Below are 18,425 nucleotides of genomic sequence, written 5' to 3'. Positions count from 1 at the left end.
AGTCTATAATCTCCTCCTTGAAGCATGGACCTTTCATTTTCCTCAGTTACTAATTATTCCCATTGAAGTACCCAGGCATTTCTTTATTCAGCTACTCCCACTATTGCCCATTGTTTGGAAATTAGTTTTTCATTAGCAAATTTCATAACATAAGCCCTCCTCCTCCTCTTTCTGTAATTAAAAACCAGACTTGTTTATCTTTTCCAGCTCTGATACTCTAGAACAACAGTAATTAAAGGGGGAAAAAAAAAAGGGGGCCATGAAACTGTTAACTGTTGGCAAATTTACAGCATGGGCATATAAAAAGTACCAGGCCACAAATGTGGTGTCGGTTCCATAAAGCCCTCCTAACGCCAAGGACATTCCAGTAAAGGCATTTTTAGTGCCTCTCCAGAACTTTCAGTTCAGTGTAGGAGGCGCTGAGAGCCTGAAAAACGTAACACACTTTAGCTCAGAGGATTGCCCATTCAGCAGCAGAGAGAGTTCTCAAACCCCTCCAATGCCTTTGGCCTCACTCTTATCTCTGCTGGGAAATTATGGTTTCCCACACACACAGACCTCTCAGCTTAAGCCCTTCACTGTCCTACTACGAAAAGTTATTTCTTACTGTCCTTCTCTGGATGCTTCCTTGAATTCTCTACCAACACCCAACCTGAGATGTTTCACAGCAGCTGTCCTTTTAACAGGAAATTACTGTCCTAACTGCTTGAAGAGCAGCAAGGGGTTTGTTGGATTTTGTTGTTGTTGTTTTGCCTTGGCTTTTGTTTGTTTGTTTTAAATTAAACAAATATGGCCCCAAATTCCTCATTTCAAAGTCAGCCTTCAAGAATGAACAGGATTGAGACTAAAACTCTCTCTACTAACTTGCACCTGGCAAATAAATTACGCTTTTCTGGCCCTACTGATTTGCTGAAGGTAATGCCAATTGCCAAGACAGCTTAAAAACCAAACATTGAGGAAAGAGGGTTTGGAAAGGACTTGTAACCCAAGCAGGGTGTAGCTAGCTTGAAGGGTAATTTAAGTGCTTGCACAAGATGGAAAACATTTTCATCCTCTGTATCTATGCAAATTTATTCAAGCCAAGTTAGGCCATACCTTGAGTCCTGTGTCCAGTTCTGGGCCCCTCAGTTTAGGAAAGATGTTGAGTTGCTGGAATGTGCCCAGAGAAGGGCAACAAAGCTGAGGAGGGGTTTGGAGCCCTATGAGGAGAGGCTGAAGGAGCTGGGGTTGATTATCCTGGAGAACAGGAGGCTCAGGGGAGACCTTCTTGCTCTCTACAACTACCTGAAGGGAGGTTGTAGCCAGGTGGGGGTTGGTCTCTTCTCCCAGACAGCCAGCATCAGAACAAAAGGACACGGTCTCAAGCTGCACCAGGGGAGGTTTAAGCTGGATGTCAGGAAGAAGTTCTTCCCAACAAGAGAGATTGGCCATTGGAATGTGCTGTCCAGGGAGGTGGTGGAGTCACCATCTTTGGAGGTGTTTAGGAGGAGACTTCATGGGGTGCTTGGTTGCATGGTTTAGTTGATTAGGTGGTGTTGCATGGTAGGTTGGACATGATAATCTTGAAGGTCTCTTCCAACCTGGTCTGGTCTATTCTATTCTATTCTATTCTATTCTATTCTATTCTATTCTATTCTATTCTGAATACTGTCCTACCTAGTCTTATATTTTGCCACTTTGGGCAATTGCTAGTTATAAAAGTCAGAGAAATCAGCAATTAGAAGCTGTTCTGCTTACATTTTTTCCTTAATCATAATTTAATTACTTCTTTTTTTCCTTTTTTTTTTTTTTTTAAGAGAAATACAGAGTGCACAGGCAGAGGCACCTGACCTTGTATACTGTAGTTTACATCAAGTGATGACCTTCTATGCTTTTAGCAACGATCCACTGGCAAAAAGGAAATAAAGGGGAAAAAAGCCCTCCTGATTATTTTAGTGAAAGAGAACAGCTGTAGGTTTAGCAGGCTGCACTTTTTTGCCCAGCCTCATGGCCTCAGTGGCAGCAGTGCAGACCATGTTGGAGACTCACATCTTGCCATCTGGTCTCATCCTCTTTCAGCTGGTTGTGTACGTTCTGTAGTTTCTCGTGGCGAGCTTTGCTGTGAGGCTGAGTCGCAGCTTCTTCTTCACACCTCATGTCAAACATGCTCATACTCCTAAACAAGGGGGAAAGCAGAAGGGCAGTGTTATTTAGAGGCTTCCATTCCTTCAGCTTGTTAGAGCTAAAGCCACATGAGGGTGCTACAGCAGAGTCAGACACCTGCGCCGTTATTAGGAAGCTCCCCAAAGCAGCAGTCCCCTAGAAGGGCCAGTTAGCATCCCCAAGGCTCCCACATTCAGGCATTATACTCCTCAACTTTCTCTTGTTTTTATCAGCTGACTGCAAGCTTGCCTCTCACCAAGAAGCATTACTGACCTTATACCTCCCATCAATAGCTCTTATGAAAATCATTGTCTTTAGAGAAGAGTTCGGAACATTTTGCTTTCCAAAGATTTGTTTCCCAGCATGTTTTCAAGACCCCTCCAATGAACACTGCAGACAGAAGTTTCCATTTCAGTGTAAAACAAGAGAGGCTTGAGAAGTATATTATGGGCAACATGGTTGGCTAAATGCTTTTGCTGCAAAACCAAGGAGATGTACAAAACCCAGAAACTTGGAAATAGCACAAACAGCATGATACTTCCTCCTCTCCCCTCCCTACCTTGAAGAAACTCAATGCTATCAGCACCACCTTATTAATTCAGCTAACTTAACAAGGAAAAGTTGACATTCAGGACAAAACAGTTGCTTTCTGCGTGTTCTATTTCTGTCCCTGACCTTTGAAGAGTTAAAGGGGGAAAAAAGGTCATGGTTTGATATTATGCAGCCATTCATATTACAAAGAGATCTTCACATGAAGATAACGTACTGACTACTACCTATTATTAGTAAAGCATGACCTCAGTTGTGCCATTAGAAGCAAAAAGCCAAAATAAACCAACAATCCAAAACAAAACAGCAAAGCCATGCAGTTCCACACAAAGTGATTTCACAGCAGTCCTCAAATGATCATCTGTAGCTTCAGGTGAGCCAACCAGCCAGCTAGCAGGAGAAGCACTCAGTGAAGATAAAACTGTAAGCAAGTGTGTCCACAGGAGTTGAAGTGAATAGACATGGAGAGTTGTGTATATATATATATATATATATAGACATCATTTGTGTTCAGCAAAGATGTGAATCAACCACTCTCAAAGGAAAACTGAAAGGTCTGGATAGTGGATGAAGAAGGATATGCACAGATCTCACTCTGTTAGTCAGTATTTACTCAGAAATGAAGGCCAGAATATACATCCTACTGCTTTTAAGCATGGACAGTGAGGTTAGCATATTGCTGTGCTTCATCCCTTAGGGTGCTAAGGGGTACACTGCTTTGGAGTTCTCTGTGGGTAGGTGTAAAAGCTGCATTGCTCAGGATTGGATTGGTGCACTTCTAAATAGTGGAATCTAAAGAGATGGCAAGTTTTGTTCAAAACTTTTGTTTAGTCTCTTCAAGACTAAAGGCTTATCACCTACTAAGGAATATTAAAATATCAGTCATGTTATCCAGACTGGTGAGGTAAGTTGGGAGATGCATAACTTCATAGAATCATAGAATGGCTTGGGCTGGAAGAGACCTTAGAGATCATCTAATCCAACCTCCCTGCCTTGGGCGGGAACACCTCTCAACTAGACCAGGTTACTCAAGGCCCTATCTAACCTGGCCTGGCCTTGTAATAAACTCCCCCTTAAGACTAAGAGCTTTTCAAACTCACACTAAGAAAAGCCTTTAGGTCTTAAGAATTTGCCATCTTGTGCTTACTGGATCAAACTGCTTGTGTTAGCTCCTTTCTTAGAATCATTAAGGTTGGAAAAGACCTCTAAGATCACCGAGTCCAACCGTTAACCCAACACCACCACAGCCACTAAACCATGCCTAGAAGGGTCATGTCTACAGGTTGTTTCGAATGCCTCCAGGAATGGTGACTCCTGTCCTGGGCACTTCCCTTCTTGCACCTTTCCCCCATATTGGAGATATTTCTACTCACACACAGTAGGAAATAACAGAAGACCTGAAACGGTGGTGTATTGGGTTTGGCTGAGCTGGAGTTAATTCTCCTCACAGCATCTTTCTAGTGCTGTGTTTTGCAGCAGTAGTTGATAACACAGCAGTGTTTTGGCTACTGTTGAGTAAGTATCCAGGCTGTGTCCTTTCAACACTTCCCTGCCCCAAGAGTACACTGAGGGGTGGGCAAGATCTTGGGAGGGGACATGGCTGAGCCAGCTGACCCAGAGTGGCCACATAAAAATGAAATAAAAGAAGGAAGTGGAGGATTCATCCATGGCATCTATCTTCCCAAGTAACAACCAAGCTTAGAGAGCCCTGCTTCCTGACACCAACCATAGTCCTGCTGATGGGAAGTAGAGACTAACATTTCTCTCTCTGCTTTTGCTTCTGTGCAGTCTATCACTTTTTTTCCTCATTATTGTTATTAAAATGGTTTCTATCTTATTACTGGCTTTTGTTATATTGTTTCCCTTCTCCCCCTGTCCATTTAAGAGGGGAAGTGATAGAGCAGCTTTGGTGGGCATCTGGCCTCCAGGCCAGGGCCAAAACACCACAGGAGGTAACTGGTTTAGAGGTTTGTACAAGTACTCACTCTCTGCCAGCTGGGATGGGAAAATGCAAGCCTCTTCTACCCACAGGCCCCTGATGTCCTGATGAAAGGCTTGGGATTTCTCCCTGTGCTCACTCAGATCTCTCATGGTGCACAGAGGAAGCAAACCCAAAGACTTTACAGCTATTAACAATGCAATAAAAAAGGTACTGCAGAAAAGGCTTTGTCCTAGGCCAGGAATCAAACTCTACACTGCAACCCCCATAGGCACCTTCTCTAGTTCTCACCTCCTGCTGCTGGACCTTCATTGCTATGGATAGCCAACCAGGTAGTTTCAAGCATCAACTGTGCAGCAACATTATTGTGAAAATGCATCTTACAAGAGAGCAATCTGAAGGAGTCACATCTCAAAGCACCCCTGCTCTGCTGTGACCAACCTGCAGTAACCCTAACGGAGAACCACCTACTTTTCCTGAACACGTGGACAAGGCCAACTGAAAGGGCTACATGAATTTTTCTGACAAGTTCATTCTTAGAAAAGAAACAGAGGGCAACCCCCTGAGCTTCTAAAAGACACTCATCACTGTGAGTCTCCCTTAATTTCATCCTATTTCTTTCTTACATACAGTACAGATGGCTTCAGGTCATCGCTAACACCTGCATGAACAGAACTGGATTTGCTCCTTCAACCACATGCTGGGCCAGCAGGCACACAAGCAGATGGGGAAGATGTAACTGTACCAAACTCAGGGTTATGATTTTTTTTTTTTGCCATTAGCAAATCTCTGAGAGTTGCATCCCAACTCTGTTTGGAATCAAGGGATCTTTGTGCTGACCAGAGCACCAGACCTGCCATTCTAACAAAGACCTTGGAGAAAAAACCACTGTGCAGACCAATGTATTTTGGAGGGCTAGATCTTTGTGATGATGTGATGTTTGAGTTATGGTACTTCACCTTGTAAATTACAGTTGTTCTTGTCAGTGATACCATGAAGCTATATATATGTGTGTGTGTGTGTGTGTGTGTGTGTGTTTTAAACAGGTCTGATCAAGTGCTGGACCAAAAAGTCCTCAAGGACTTGAGAATTCAGACTATTTGATTTAGAAGCGGGAAAAAAGGTAAAAGACTTCTTTTCATGAGAATACATTAAAAATCCCAATGAAAGGCATTTATTATTCAGCTGCATTACCACTTTACAGGCATACTAAGAATAAAGAAACCCCAACAACACATAAAAAGTGACAGGCTGGCTAGCTAAAGAATCGGAATCTGGTAAGTGAATACTCAAAAATCTCTGCTTGCTATTATTTCATGTCAGGCTTAAAGTATAAAGCATAAGCCTAAACTCGCACTTGGACTGTCATACCGCCATGACAATTCAGCCCCATCTCTTGAGGAGATGGGAATGGGGCTGGTCAGCAGCAACACACCAAGTATTGCCTCTTCTGTTCCTTGAGACAGACCAGGGCTGATGACAATATCTAGCATTCCCTAGCCAGCAAAGGGAATGTTTTCAGTCTAATAAAAGAGTTTCCACTTCTGCTGCTGGAATAAACAGCGTCTACTCTAAGACTGAACTCAAGTTACAGAGTTTTCAAAGGAGACTTAAAAACCATTCTGGAAGCATTTGCAGTGTCAGTTCAATTTATTTTTCCTACTAGACAGCCCAATGTTATTAAATTCTTCCTAAATACTTTGTCTTCAGAAGGAAATAGAAAATTTTACGTTTATAAGAAGACAAAAGGCAGTTTAGGAAAACTCTTGCTCTGTAAACTGTGGTGCATCTGGAAAGGATGACAATGAGGCTTGAACATTTATTGGTTTGCCTTTTAAACCAGAATCAGAAGCAATGTGGAATAAACATTCATGTTGGCTACTCTCACATTATGCAACCTCTTTGAAAGCATCTCTGTGTACCCTCCCTCACATTAGCATTTAACACAGGCATGCAAAAATGTGGGAAAACAAACAAAAAAGTCAATCAGGCAGGCTTCTGTCATGGCAGGAAAGTCCCCATCATTAAATGCAATACTTCTGTATTGGGATGCTCTTCTTTTTATCTCATTTATCTTCATTTGATTGAACAGATTTCTTCTGCTCATAAATGATCACATCTTACTCTACGGTCAGAGGGCACAGGCTTTGCTCAGCACAAAAACATTGCAGGTCTTGTAAAGAATATTCAGTCCATGATTCTAGTCTTTAGCATTAGAGGAAAGGGTGAAAGCCTATCTGTGAGTATCTGCACAGGCTTACTAAAAACCCATCCATGCTGCTTCTATTTTGTGACTCAATCTGGGAGACAGAGAAGGTCATGTGCATTTCTGTAAACACGAGGAGGAGCCTGAGGACATTATTAGGTGGGTAGTTCCCAACTATTTCTCTGCTTCTAAATGCCTGTGCTTTGGAAGAATAGCTAATACTTTCAGAGAGCTTTCTGGATCACATTGCACACTACTCTGGACTACAGTTCACAAGCACACACACGCACAGTTAAAATGCTCGAGTGCAATAAATGCCATAGCCTTACACCCTCTCTCAAAAGTATATCGTTAAGGTGAGGAGCTTCACAAAAAAAATGAAGTTTAGTAAATCATTAAATTAAACCCAACCTAGAAGGGATTCAAGAGGAAGTTTTGTTGTTTTGTTTTACCAAAGACAGTAAAGGAACAGCTGAAAATGTGTTTTACTGGTAATTAATCTGAAAATCACAACAGATTTGCTTTAACTGGAGGAAAAAAAAAAACACTTCATTTTTTTCCCCCCCTCAACACCCAGCCCAGATTCAACCTTTAGCTGATTAGAGGCAATGGAAATTCAGAAGGTAAAAAAAAAAAAAAAGGGAAAAACAACCAAAAAAGAGGAAGCAATACTTTAAGCAACAGCCAGACATTAGTGTTATGTTCACTTTTCATGAGCTTTTATATAAAGATTGGGGTTTTAGCTGCAATGTAAAGATTGGGTTTTTAGCTGCAATGTAAAGCCATTCTGCATTCCATTTTTCAGTGGTTTCCTGAAAAATTTATTTGCTGGAACACTGCAAAATAATAATAATAATAATAATAATAATAATAATAATAATAATAATAATAATAATAATAATAATAATAATAATAATAATGAGGCACCAACTCCATTTGAAATTAGTAAGAAGAGGGGGAAGCATGCAGTGTAAGTTGTTTAAAACAGAATCTTGTCAACACAAGACAACTTACTCTGCGTCATCAGACACAGCAGTTCTGGGCCCGAATCTACAAGACCAAATATAAAATTAGAGCGTTGATAAAAGACATTAAGCAGCAATTGCAACTGGACCCACACAGTCTGGGTAACTGTCACTTGAACATCCACCCTGGACCGCTGACCAAAGAGAGAACCATACTGTTCGGGGTTCATGTAGTCCGCAAACACGACTTACCTTATCATCTGGAGGTCAAACTACCTAAGTACATCACCCAGCCCTCCCTGTCCCCATACTAATGTTCCCATGATAGCAATCTGCTGAAGACTACCTAAAATGGGTGTAGAAAATAGTTATTGTAAATAGGCAATATATAAACATTCACATTAAGTGCCACACATGCGATGAATGGAGACAAAGCTTAACGGTTGCATTCCACAGCAGTGCTCAGAATCACCACTACCGAAGCATGGAAGAGACAAATACTAGAGGCAGAGAAGTGAGCCACGGGATCTCCTTGGTTGCTGTTGGCTTTTTTTCTCCTTTCTTTTTTTCAGGTATGTGTATAACTGAAGGAAGGTAGTGGTAATACCCAAGTCAGAGTCATTCACGAGAGTGAGTCTTGTTTAGAGCCATGCAAACCACGGGTTGGTATCTGGGATTTATCATAAAAGACAACCAAGTACAAAACTCAACACTGCAACATTTTACAACTACCAAGAAGCAAGATACACATCTGTGGGAAAGCAGAGTCCAGTCAAACCTCTGCTACTCATAAACCTTCTGTATGCAATTCAACAGACACACTGTAATCAAAGATTTCCTTCCGGTTAGTTTTCATTTCAATATTTCAAAAGGAAATGCCTCACACAACCATGGTGTTTGCTTCTGGAAGGTGCATGACTGACACACAGTGCTGTTTAGTTGGAGCTGAAACCACACCAGGCAATGCACAATCTGAAGTGTGCACACAGGGGTGTACAAGCTGCGTGATTCACGCCAGAGAGCTCACGTTTGCGGATGCTCAGCCTTGGATGACAACGTTTCCCTTTTGCTGTCCTCAGGAACCTCCTGAAGCTTAGATGTTTGATCCAGGTGGACTTCATTAAGGCTGCCTTCACCCACGTGGGCAGTACAAACAGTCTCCTCTTGTCCTGCAGGAGGGAGATTGCATTTTTCCTGCTCTTGCTGCTCTTCTTGTGGAGGTTGCATTGCAGGTTTTCCAGAGCTATTAACGCACACTTGTGGACATTTTTCAGGCCTGAGTGAGCCAAAGGCAGCAGTGCAAAGATGTATTAAGCAACATTTGAAAAATCCCACATGCTAAACAAAAAGCATCACTCCAACACCCCGCACCCCTCCCCCCCAGACCCAAATAGCTTAGAGATGTCAAGCCAAGTGAGGCAGGCACACAAAATATCACTTGAGAGTCAAATTCTCATACTTTCATTACTCTAAATCACAAACACAAACTGTCCTGAGCACTGCCTAAGATTCAGGCATGAAGTATTTATTTTAACTAAGCTATTCAACTGAAGGTCTTCTGAATAGCAATCCACTGCTCATTCCTGTAGTTGCAGTTCTGTAGAAGCAATCTTGCTTCTCCTGGTTGAGCTGTATGCTAGTTTTCCATCACTGTATGCACAGGCACATGCATCCTTTCCCATGCATATCCTTTCCCTCATGTACTTCGAGGAGGATGATGAATAAGAACATTTCTACTCCCACTTGTACATGGCTCAGTCAACAGTAACTCTTCAAAGGCTTAAACCACCAACTACCCTCACATAGCCTCATGTATCTGAACAAAGGTGCTTAGAAAGACACTGAGCATTATCAGGACAGAACTCAGGATCCCTAGATTCCCTGTTTGGAAGTCACTGGCACCAGTTAAGCCACAGATAGGCATCTAACCTACAATATTCAAAGGCTTAAACCACCAACTGCCCTCACACAGTCTCATGTATCTGAACAAAGGTGCTTAGAAAGACACCAAGCATTGTCAGGACAGAACTCAGGATCCCTAGATTCCCTGTTTGGAAGTCACTGGCACCAGTTAAGCCACAGACAGGTATCTAAACTACAATATTCAGCACCTCTATGCCTGGCTGGAAACATTTGTAATGATTAGCTCAGATTTAGCCAGAAACCTCTAGAAACATAACGCAACCTTGCTATGTGTATCAAATTCCACACACTGTTAGAATTTTCCATCTGGTGGAACTCTGCTCTGATTCTTTACAGGTGTCTACCAAAAGAGCCAGAGAGCCTGCATTGCCACTTTCTGAGAAGAAAGAATTGGCACAGAATTGAGGACAAGCTTGGAAGAAACTGCTTCTGGGTCAACAGTGACTCTTCTAGACCAAGAGATCTTGACAAACAAAAGCCCACAGGGCCACCTACAAGGGAAAGAGAGAACGACAACTTTCTTACCTTGTAGTTTTCTTCTCAAGTTCTCTAGCTGTGCCCTCCTTATTCTGCTGCTTTGAAAATGGCATGGGAAGGAACTGCTTAACACTGGGCCCAGGCTGTTTTAGAAAAGCTCCAGTTCTTCTGGCCAACATGTCATCTCTTTGTGGGTCTGGAAACTTCACTTTGTTTTCTGTGCCACCACTCTGCAGCTGAGAGATTTCAAGCTGTTCTTGGCTCTCTTCTTGTGTGGCAGTACTGCTCAGGGAGACAAGTGACACTGTTCCATGATGACGTTCACTTGTGCAGCCTGAAGGCAAGAGGCTGCCCAAGCAACGTGGGGTACTGCTACTCAAACCACAGTTGCAGAGTGATGGACAACTAGGCATCTTTAGCTACAGCACAGGGAGTGAGAGCAAGAGGAAACTACACCACTCTAACGTGGGCGATTGGTTAGAAGTCAGGGATCGCATAAAAAGGTATGTGAGGAATTATTCACTTGGAGGCTGGCATAAAAGTCTGGCAAAGCACCATGGATTACAAAAGAAATCCCCCCAAAAGATGAAAGACTGTTTTCATGCTGAACAGCAATTAACAACTGGAGAGCTAAAATATTATGAAAGAAAACGGATTGGTTTATGTTCATAGGATATATTCTGGTAAGGAACTTGGTAAAACAGAACACATGCCATAAAGAATGAGCACAGCACATATTTAAAGGCTGTGTGAAGAACAGAACAATATAGCTGACTGATCCAAGCTAACACCACACACAAGCCAGGAATGAAGCTCAGAGGGATCTGTTTCTGCTCTCTGACCTTTCTGCTTCCCGCGGAGTCTTCAAGCCCTTCTCACGAGCTACTGCCTCTCCTTGCCGCTGCTGCAGCAGACGAGGAGCTACTGACAGAGGAGGACAATGCATGGGAACAGGGCTAGTGGTACACCTCTGAAAAGTTCCCAACCTTCTAACCAACATATCATCTCTCTCAATGTCTGGTACATGCTCATCACACTCTTCCTTGGTGTTTTCTTGCTGTTTGTCCAAAGTGCACGAGGGCTTCTCAGTGATGCTGCCAACAGCTGGGATAGGTGATGGCATTCTCCTGCAAGAGTCATCTGTACCTGCCTTGGATACCTCACTAACAAGGAGATTGAGAGGTGGGTGACATAGACAAAACATTCTCAAGTCAAACGAAAGGTGAGGAGTCCTCCAACTCAGTTTGCAGATGTTGTATAAGCACACAAACATAAAGGAATGAATTGCTTGCTAAAAGCATTCACGAAGAATTCTTGCTGCAGCCACAGGCTAAGCAACCAAAGAGAAGCCAAAGAAAGGTAAGCTCTGTTAATAAGCTAACTTCCAAGAGCTGGAATCTTCCTCCAGATAAATGCCAGAAACACAGAGCACCAATACACCTGGGTTTCAGCATTGCATCTTCCAAAAGAAAAGTAAATCCATTAGGTTTGAAGAAAGCTTTCTTTTTTTCCCCAAACACCACTAAGGCCAGCAAGCTGAACAACAAATTCCTCATGTGCTGAAAGCAGGTAGAGCAAAGCTGCTAGAATTCAGGAAGCAGAAAAAGCTTGAAAGATGGCTCAGCCTCTGAGAGAGCAGTGATTTCACTGCCAGACAGACATTTTGAGGCAAGTTCTCAGAAGACCTTTGCACAGCATTGTTTTGCAAAACCCTAAACATGTTAAGGTACTGTGAGGGTGTCAGGTGACTCCTGAACAAAGCCGTGCACGTAAACAGGTCTTAGGTCTACGCTGCAGTCCACCCCCATGCAGATCAGCGTCTGGCAAGAACAGATCTGATCTCTAGCTCAGCAGTGCACCCTAAGCCACACCAAATACCTGGACTCATTCTGTGGCTTAGATACTTCACCGCTGGGTTCAGCAAGGTCAAGACTGCCAACAGTGGTTGAAGGAGAGCTTTCAACACCAGAGTGACTCTCCACACCGTCTTTCTTGATTTCCTCTTCTGCTGCACTCTTGGATGAAGCTCTACCAATAACAAGCTTGTCCCATTTCTGTTGATCAATCTCAGTTACTGGCCCGAAATGCACAAACTTCTGCTTGGGGCTACCAGCCTTTTTGTTTGCTCTGGCTTTGCGGACAGCAAAATCATCACAGGCTGCAGCTTTCACCCCGACTTCAGCTGGTGGCACAGCGTCATTGGGACATTTGAAATCTTCTTCACTAGTCAGAAGGAGGAATAAAAGAATTCCCCCAACATAAGCAAATGAATGCTCCCAAGGTTTACAAAGGGATTTTGTGTTAAAATTCAAGTACACACACACTAACAGCTGTGCCACGCTGAGAATGTAATGACAGATAAAATCCAAAGGTATCACAGAGCCCCTGGGGAAAGTCTGGGAGCATATCTTTGAGGGCTCTTCTTCAGGGGAAGGAACATAGCATATGGCCCACTCCAGACTCAGTTCTTCACTCTAACAAAGCCATAGTTCCCTTGTCAGCCCACACAGACCTAGGCTATATGCCATGTGGCACTTCACGGCAGCAGTACACCCACCTTGTCACGGGGGAGCTCCAGTGGCATGAGAGTACTAGCAAGGGCAATTCACTTGTTCTAAACCAAAGGGAATGGACCTTAATTTTAAGAAGTCACCTCAAAAGTAAGAGAAAAGACTACTAATACCTTTGAGATGAGAGGATGATTGAGTTTTGACAGTTTGTATTGTAACTAAAATTACATGCAGTAACCACATCACTAGAAGAATGCCTGCACAGATGGCCACCTTCAACTGGAAAATTGCACGTATCTGAACAGGAAGATTAGGAGCTGTTATCCTTTCCTACTGGAGTCACAAATCACCTGAATATATTACAGCCCATCTCTACAGGGAAATGGAATAACTGCTTCATACTGCCTCCTTCTGCACAGGTTTAGTTCACAGTAAGAGCACATCTACACCGTATAACGAGGCTCCTGAAAGCCCTGCTGCAGTGACAAACAGTGCTGGTGTATTCACAGTGCAGATCTAGCTCAGGTCTCAAAAGCAGGATAACCACACAACTACAGAGATGCTGATCCTCAGGTAGTACTCCCAAGGTATAATGCCCCAAGTCCCAAAGATACCTTGGTTGCCAACAGCATAGTGCTACTGAGACAGTAGTGCCACTTGGATCTTTGTGCTGTTCATCTGCAAGCAGCTTCAAGGCAGACTGAGACACAAGAGGGACCTTTCTTATATGATATTGTGTCCACTGGGGAAGAGACTGTGAAGCTACTATGATCCTCTAAATGATGGGCACATTTTTATTTCATGATAATTAGCATGCCTGCACGGAGTTTGCACTCCTCCTGAAAACTGAAATAGGTAAGGACTGGTTGTCATCAAGGCATTCTTCAAGCTTAAAACCACGAGCACACACAGCTGGTTGTGAGAAACTGAACATGCTTCCCAGGGCAGCAATCCTGTTCACAGGCAGAAACCATACCTGGGCTCCCCTGACAGTTTCAATCTTTTCCAGGTCTCCAGGTCTGCTTTTGTTATAGAGGCATTCACAAAAGGCACGTCTCCTCGTAGCTGAGGAAGGGTGCTCTGGGATTTCCGTCTAGCCAAGTCATCCCTCTCAGCATCAGGCCCTTTCACCTGCTGTTCCTCCTCTGACTCAGTCTTCTCAGTTTGCAGAAGTGGGTCCTCTTTGCTTGTCACTACTTCCCTTGCTGATGCCATGTGCACTCGTCTTCTTCTAATTTAATGCACATTCCAGTTCAGCAAGAAAAGATGGTTGAAGGGAGCAATGATAAATCAGTGTAAATAGAAGAGGTTCAGAGCAGAAGAAGATAAAACTGAATTTATAAGATTGGATTTACATTAATTTCAGGAAGTAAACATTGAATGAATCATTTGAAGTTGAAATCTCTCATCCATGCTACCCTGCTCAGGCACTACTGAGACCACTTCTTCACATGATTTCAATCTCTAGCTCAAGCAAGAAAAAAAACACCTTTCAGTTTTTACCCCATTGAGCATTTCTGCACTAAGCTTTCTCTTAAACAGTCACAAATACCTCATTTTCATATTATTAGCAAAGTGAATTCAAGTTGTGCTTGCAAACATACTGTGGAATTGCTTTGATCTTAAGGAGTCATGTCAATAACATTAGAAATTAAAACCTGGTTCCGTGCTCTTCAGATGCCCTGCCAAACTAGTAATTAGAAAATGTTAATATAATCAAATTACCAGTAGCTGAAAGGCACATTTTGCATTGCTGAAAATTAAGAGCAGCTTTTCTGACTGCATCAGTTATTGCAGTCAAGGCCCACAGTAATGTGTGTGGAGTGGTTTTATCTCGGATCACTTCTCTTTGCACAAGTAAAGCAAATATACTTATTTCCTGAAGAAGATCTGTGCCTAGCAAATACTTGTCTTCAGCAGCTCCTTAAAGGTCTGTATTCACTGAACTGACTGAAGACAGAAGAGACTTTCTAGGCTGAAATCTTGTAGCTCATGCCCCATTTCCCAAAGCAATGCTCTGTATGAGACACATAAAGACTCCGTACAACGCAATTCAGTGCAGCGTAGCAGGCACATAAATTAAGCACCTTATCTGGATCTATGTTTTATGCAGGGTATTAAAAGGACATCAGATGGGGGTGGGGGAAAGGCATTAAAAATGTGCCTTGAAAATGCTCAGCAAAAGAGCCAAGATGCAAAACATATCTTCTAAGTTTATTCCCCACTGGTGTGGAGTTTATACTCCACTACTCATTCCTCACACCCATGAGTTGTCTCCTGGCCTTAGATGACAAAAGTCTCCTCCAGTTTTTAATGTTATTTACACTTACAGCTCCTGGTCCTCATACTCTTAACAAAAAAAATTACAGTTGGTAATCTACATCTGGAGGTTTTTGTTCACTTTATGATAAAGTATTTACATCTATTGCCCCCTGCAAGTATTTTTTCTGTAGCCAAGCCCGCTTTAGTTCTTTCTCCACAGCAATAAGCCATGCAAAATGAAGCATTACAAGAGAAAAAGACCATGAATGCACACCTTGCATGTTCCTGCTTTTCCATCTGCAATGGCTTTTTAACATCTTCCAGTTTACCTTTATCTTTATTTGTATAGGGTCCAATTAAAAAGGAGTTGAAAGGAACTATGTGTTTGGGTTGATTCATTCTGGCTCTCCGAGTGGCAAAGTCATCCTTTTCTAAATCAGGCACTCTAGCAGCTGCTTCGTCTTCTGAACCAGAATCCTTCCCTTGATAGCATGTCATGAAGGGATTGTCCTTGCGAAGGATGATGTCTGGGGTGCCTCTGCTGTCTTCACATGTTGGCCTTTGACTGACAGTGAGCAAAATTAAATAAAGCTCTTGATGCAGTAGAGGAGGAGAGGGCAAATGGCAGCACTCACCCTCAGGTCATAAAACAAGCACAGTTAATCAAATACGCTCCAGGCTGTTGTTATATTGGGCAAAACCTTGCTTTAAACAAACCTTGACACACACAAGTAACAATATGCAAGAACTTCACACAAAAAAACCCAAGCACACTGGATCTTTACTTATTTTAGCTATAGTTAGAAGGACCAGGAAGAACTAGTTTCACATACTAGATGTTTTTAGTACCCTAAATCATAGCATCATAGTATCAGTCAGGGTTGGAAGGGACCACAAGGACCATCTAGTTCCAACCTCCCTGCCATGGGCAGGGACACCCCACACTAGATCAGGTAAATAACTGGTAATATGAAGTCTCTTGAACACTTCAGAGAAAGAGATTTGCTGCAAATACCTGATCCCTGGCCGACACTGTGAACAATACTGAAATATCAAGACATTAGGGGTTGGAAGGGACCTCTGGAGATCATCTAGTCCAAATAAAGCAGGATCACCTAGGGCAGGCCACGCAGCAATGCATCCAAGTAGGTTTTCTTCACAGAAAGAGTCATTGGAATGGGCTGCCCAGGGAGGTGGTGGAGTCACCATCACTGGAAGTGTTTAGGAAGAGACTGGATGGGGCACTGAGTGCCATGGTTTAGTTGATTAGATGGTGTTGGGTGATAGGTTGGACTCAATGATCTCAAAGGTCTTTTCCAACCTGGTTACTTCTGTATTCTGTTTTGAAAGTCTCCAGAGAAGGAGACTCCACAACCTCTCTGGGCTGCCTGTTCCAGTGCTCTGTCACCTCATAGTAAAGAAGTTTCTCCTCATGTTGAGGTGGAACTTCCTGTGTTTCAGCTTATACCCCTTGTTCTTCGTCCTATTACTGGACACCACCAAATTCCCTGATACCACTGAAGTTAAATTACACTGATTTAATAAAAGCAATGTTTTACCTCAGATATTACAGCTTGCTTCCAGTGTGCACCGCTAAAACGAGACCATCATCTTCATCCTGACACCCACCCCTCAGATATTTATAGACATTAGTATGATCCACTCTCAACCTTCTCCTCTCAAGACTAAACATCTCAAGTTCTCTCAGTCATTCTTAATAGCAGAGATGTTCAGGTCCTTTAATTTGGCACTTTTTCTTCTTATTGGATCTATCTTTTAAAAAGGTCTCAGTAATCACTGAGCCTGCTCCTCCTTTTCTTCTCACACACATCCACACTTGATTCTTTTCCTAACTAACCTTCCCTTTACGCTAGGATAAGTTTTCTATGCCAGTGCTGACATACAGTAGCTACAGTGATGGCACCAGTATGACAGCATCATTGATCCTGGCATGCTGGAACACATTGCCATCTGCCTTGGTCAGAAACACAACTGAGACCAACAGAGCCTTATTGTTACTGAAGATTACAACAACAAAGACCCTTGACAGCTGGTGCCCAAGAAGATTAAGGTTATTTTAACTTGTAACAGTCAATACTCTTAAGTAAACTGGAAAAGACAGATGGCACAAGCTAGGTGACTCTCCTATTTAAAAATCAAATTGTATCTATTGATATTTTTGGAAGTTGGATAGCCAGTTGCAGACTGTTTCCATCCACTACTTCTGTAGGCTGCAACTATCTTGCATTTCCTCTTTCACACAGCACCTTGCCATGCAAAGGGAAAGCATCACAAAGGAATAAACAGACTCCCATTAAGAAAGCAAATTAAAACAGCTCAGGGGATGCTGAGTTTTTCTACTACTTTAAAACACAGTAGTCTTATAATTAGTTGGGTTTTAAAAGATTTTAAAGCCCTGCAAGGCCACTACATGAGCCACTGATTTTATGGTCCCTTTCAAAGCACTGCTCCACAAAGTTGCTGGAGAAAGTTACAGGGAAGCCATAAAGCATCCCTGACAAGTCAGGCCTGGCTCAGGCTTGGAGGACAGAGGAGCAATACAAAACTGCTAGCCTTTGCTTTCAGACAGGGGACCTCCCATTAGCAATGTGGAGAGCATGCTCTCCAATTAGCCAAAGGCAACTTTTCCCTCAGATCTCTTTGAAGGCTCAAGGTTTCATTTAAGGGCAACAGACTACTGCTGCCTGATGGCATGCCAAAGGGAACTGCTGTCCCTCTTCCTCATGAGCATCTCTGTTCACAGCAGCTTCAGAAACAGCTGGAACAGACAGCTCTGAACTGCTGTATGCTTTGTATACACGCTCCATCAGCAAGGGTGGTCCCAGTCCTCAGCTTCCCCTTGGAATGATACTCTACAACAGTATTCCACTACTTTTTTCCTGTAAAAGAATATAGTTAAGAAGTTTATTAAGACTCTTGTATACACCAAAATCAACAGCCCTACATCATTGTCTTCAGGTCCAAATCTCACTGCTGAGCAGGCAAACTACATCACTTCTTCAATTCTAAACCACAGAGTCTGTATGGCTAATTTTTTATCAACATTTACTACTGGTCCCATTACCCTTTTCTAAAGGTCTAATGATTTGAAAATAGTTTTCAGAGCCCTGGGCATAAGGAAGCCACCAAATACTCCATTAAATCTCATTTACATTTACTTCTTAAATGAAAATCAATAAACTGAGTATTTAATTCAGCTGGTTAGGTTAGGAGTATTGTATTGTACTTTAACTTTTTAAATCTAAATATAACCAAGTGATTATTCAGTAAAAACTGCTGGATTTTTCAGTCTCAAGTCCACCAATGCTCCTGAAGCTTGATACCAAGCTGTGTGGTGCAGCAGACACGCTGGAGGGAAGGGAGGCCATCCAGAGGGACCTTGACAGGCTGGAGAGGTGGGCACAAGCCAACCTCATGAGGTTCAATAAGAG

At 42.7% G+C, this 18,425-nt stretch overlaps 1 protein-coding gene across 1 annotated transcript in view; it reads right to left on the bottom strand.

Annotated features, from left to right (window-relative positions):
• The window catches only part of LIMCH1 (LIM and calponin homology domains 1), a gene marked incomplete at its 3' end in the record, with an annotated part of 231,155 nt that overhangs the window by 40,672 nt on the left and 172,058 nt on the right, over positions 1 to 18,425 (bottom strand). Inside the window, exons 10-17 of the mRNA XM_068137614.1 lie at positions 15,248 to 15,538; positions 13,688 to 13,942; positions 12,080 to 12,424; positions 11,044 to 11,364; positions 10,250 to 10,483; positions 8,829 to 9,077; positions 7,851 to 7,886; positions 2,029 to 2,155 (exon numbers count right to left, since the gene is read on the bottom strand). Coding sequence (XP_067993715.1) covers positions 2,029 to 2,155; positions 7,851 to 7,886; positions 8,829 to 9,077; positions 10,250 to 10,483; positions 11,044 to 11,364; positions 12,080 to 12,424; positions 13,688 to 13,942; positions 15,248 to 15,538 — 1,858 coding nt within the window. The remainder of the gene's footprint in view (positions 1 to 2,028; positions 2,156 to 7,850; positions 7,887 to 8,828; positions 9,078 to 10,249; positions 10,484 to 11,043; positions 11,365 to 12,079; positions 12,425 to 13,687; positions 13,943 to 15,247; positions 15,539 to 18,425) is intronic.

Source organism: Melanerpes formicivorus, unplaced genomic scaffold, assembly GCF_026170545.1.
Source record: "Melanerpes formicivorus ecotype bairdi unplaced genomic scaffold, bMelFor1.0.p_v2 SCAF_4, whole genome shotgun sequence".
Lineage (NCBI taxonomy): Eukaryota > Metazoa > Chordata > Aves > Piciformes > Picidae > Melanerpes > Melanerpes formicivorus.
This window is presented reverse-complemented; position numbering and strand designations above follow the sequence as displayed.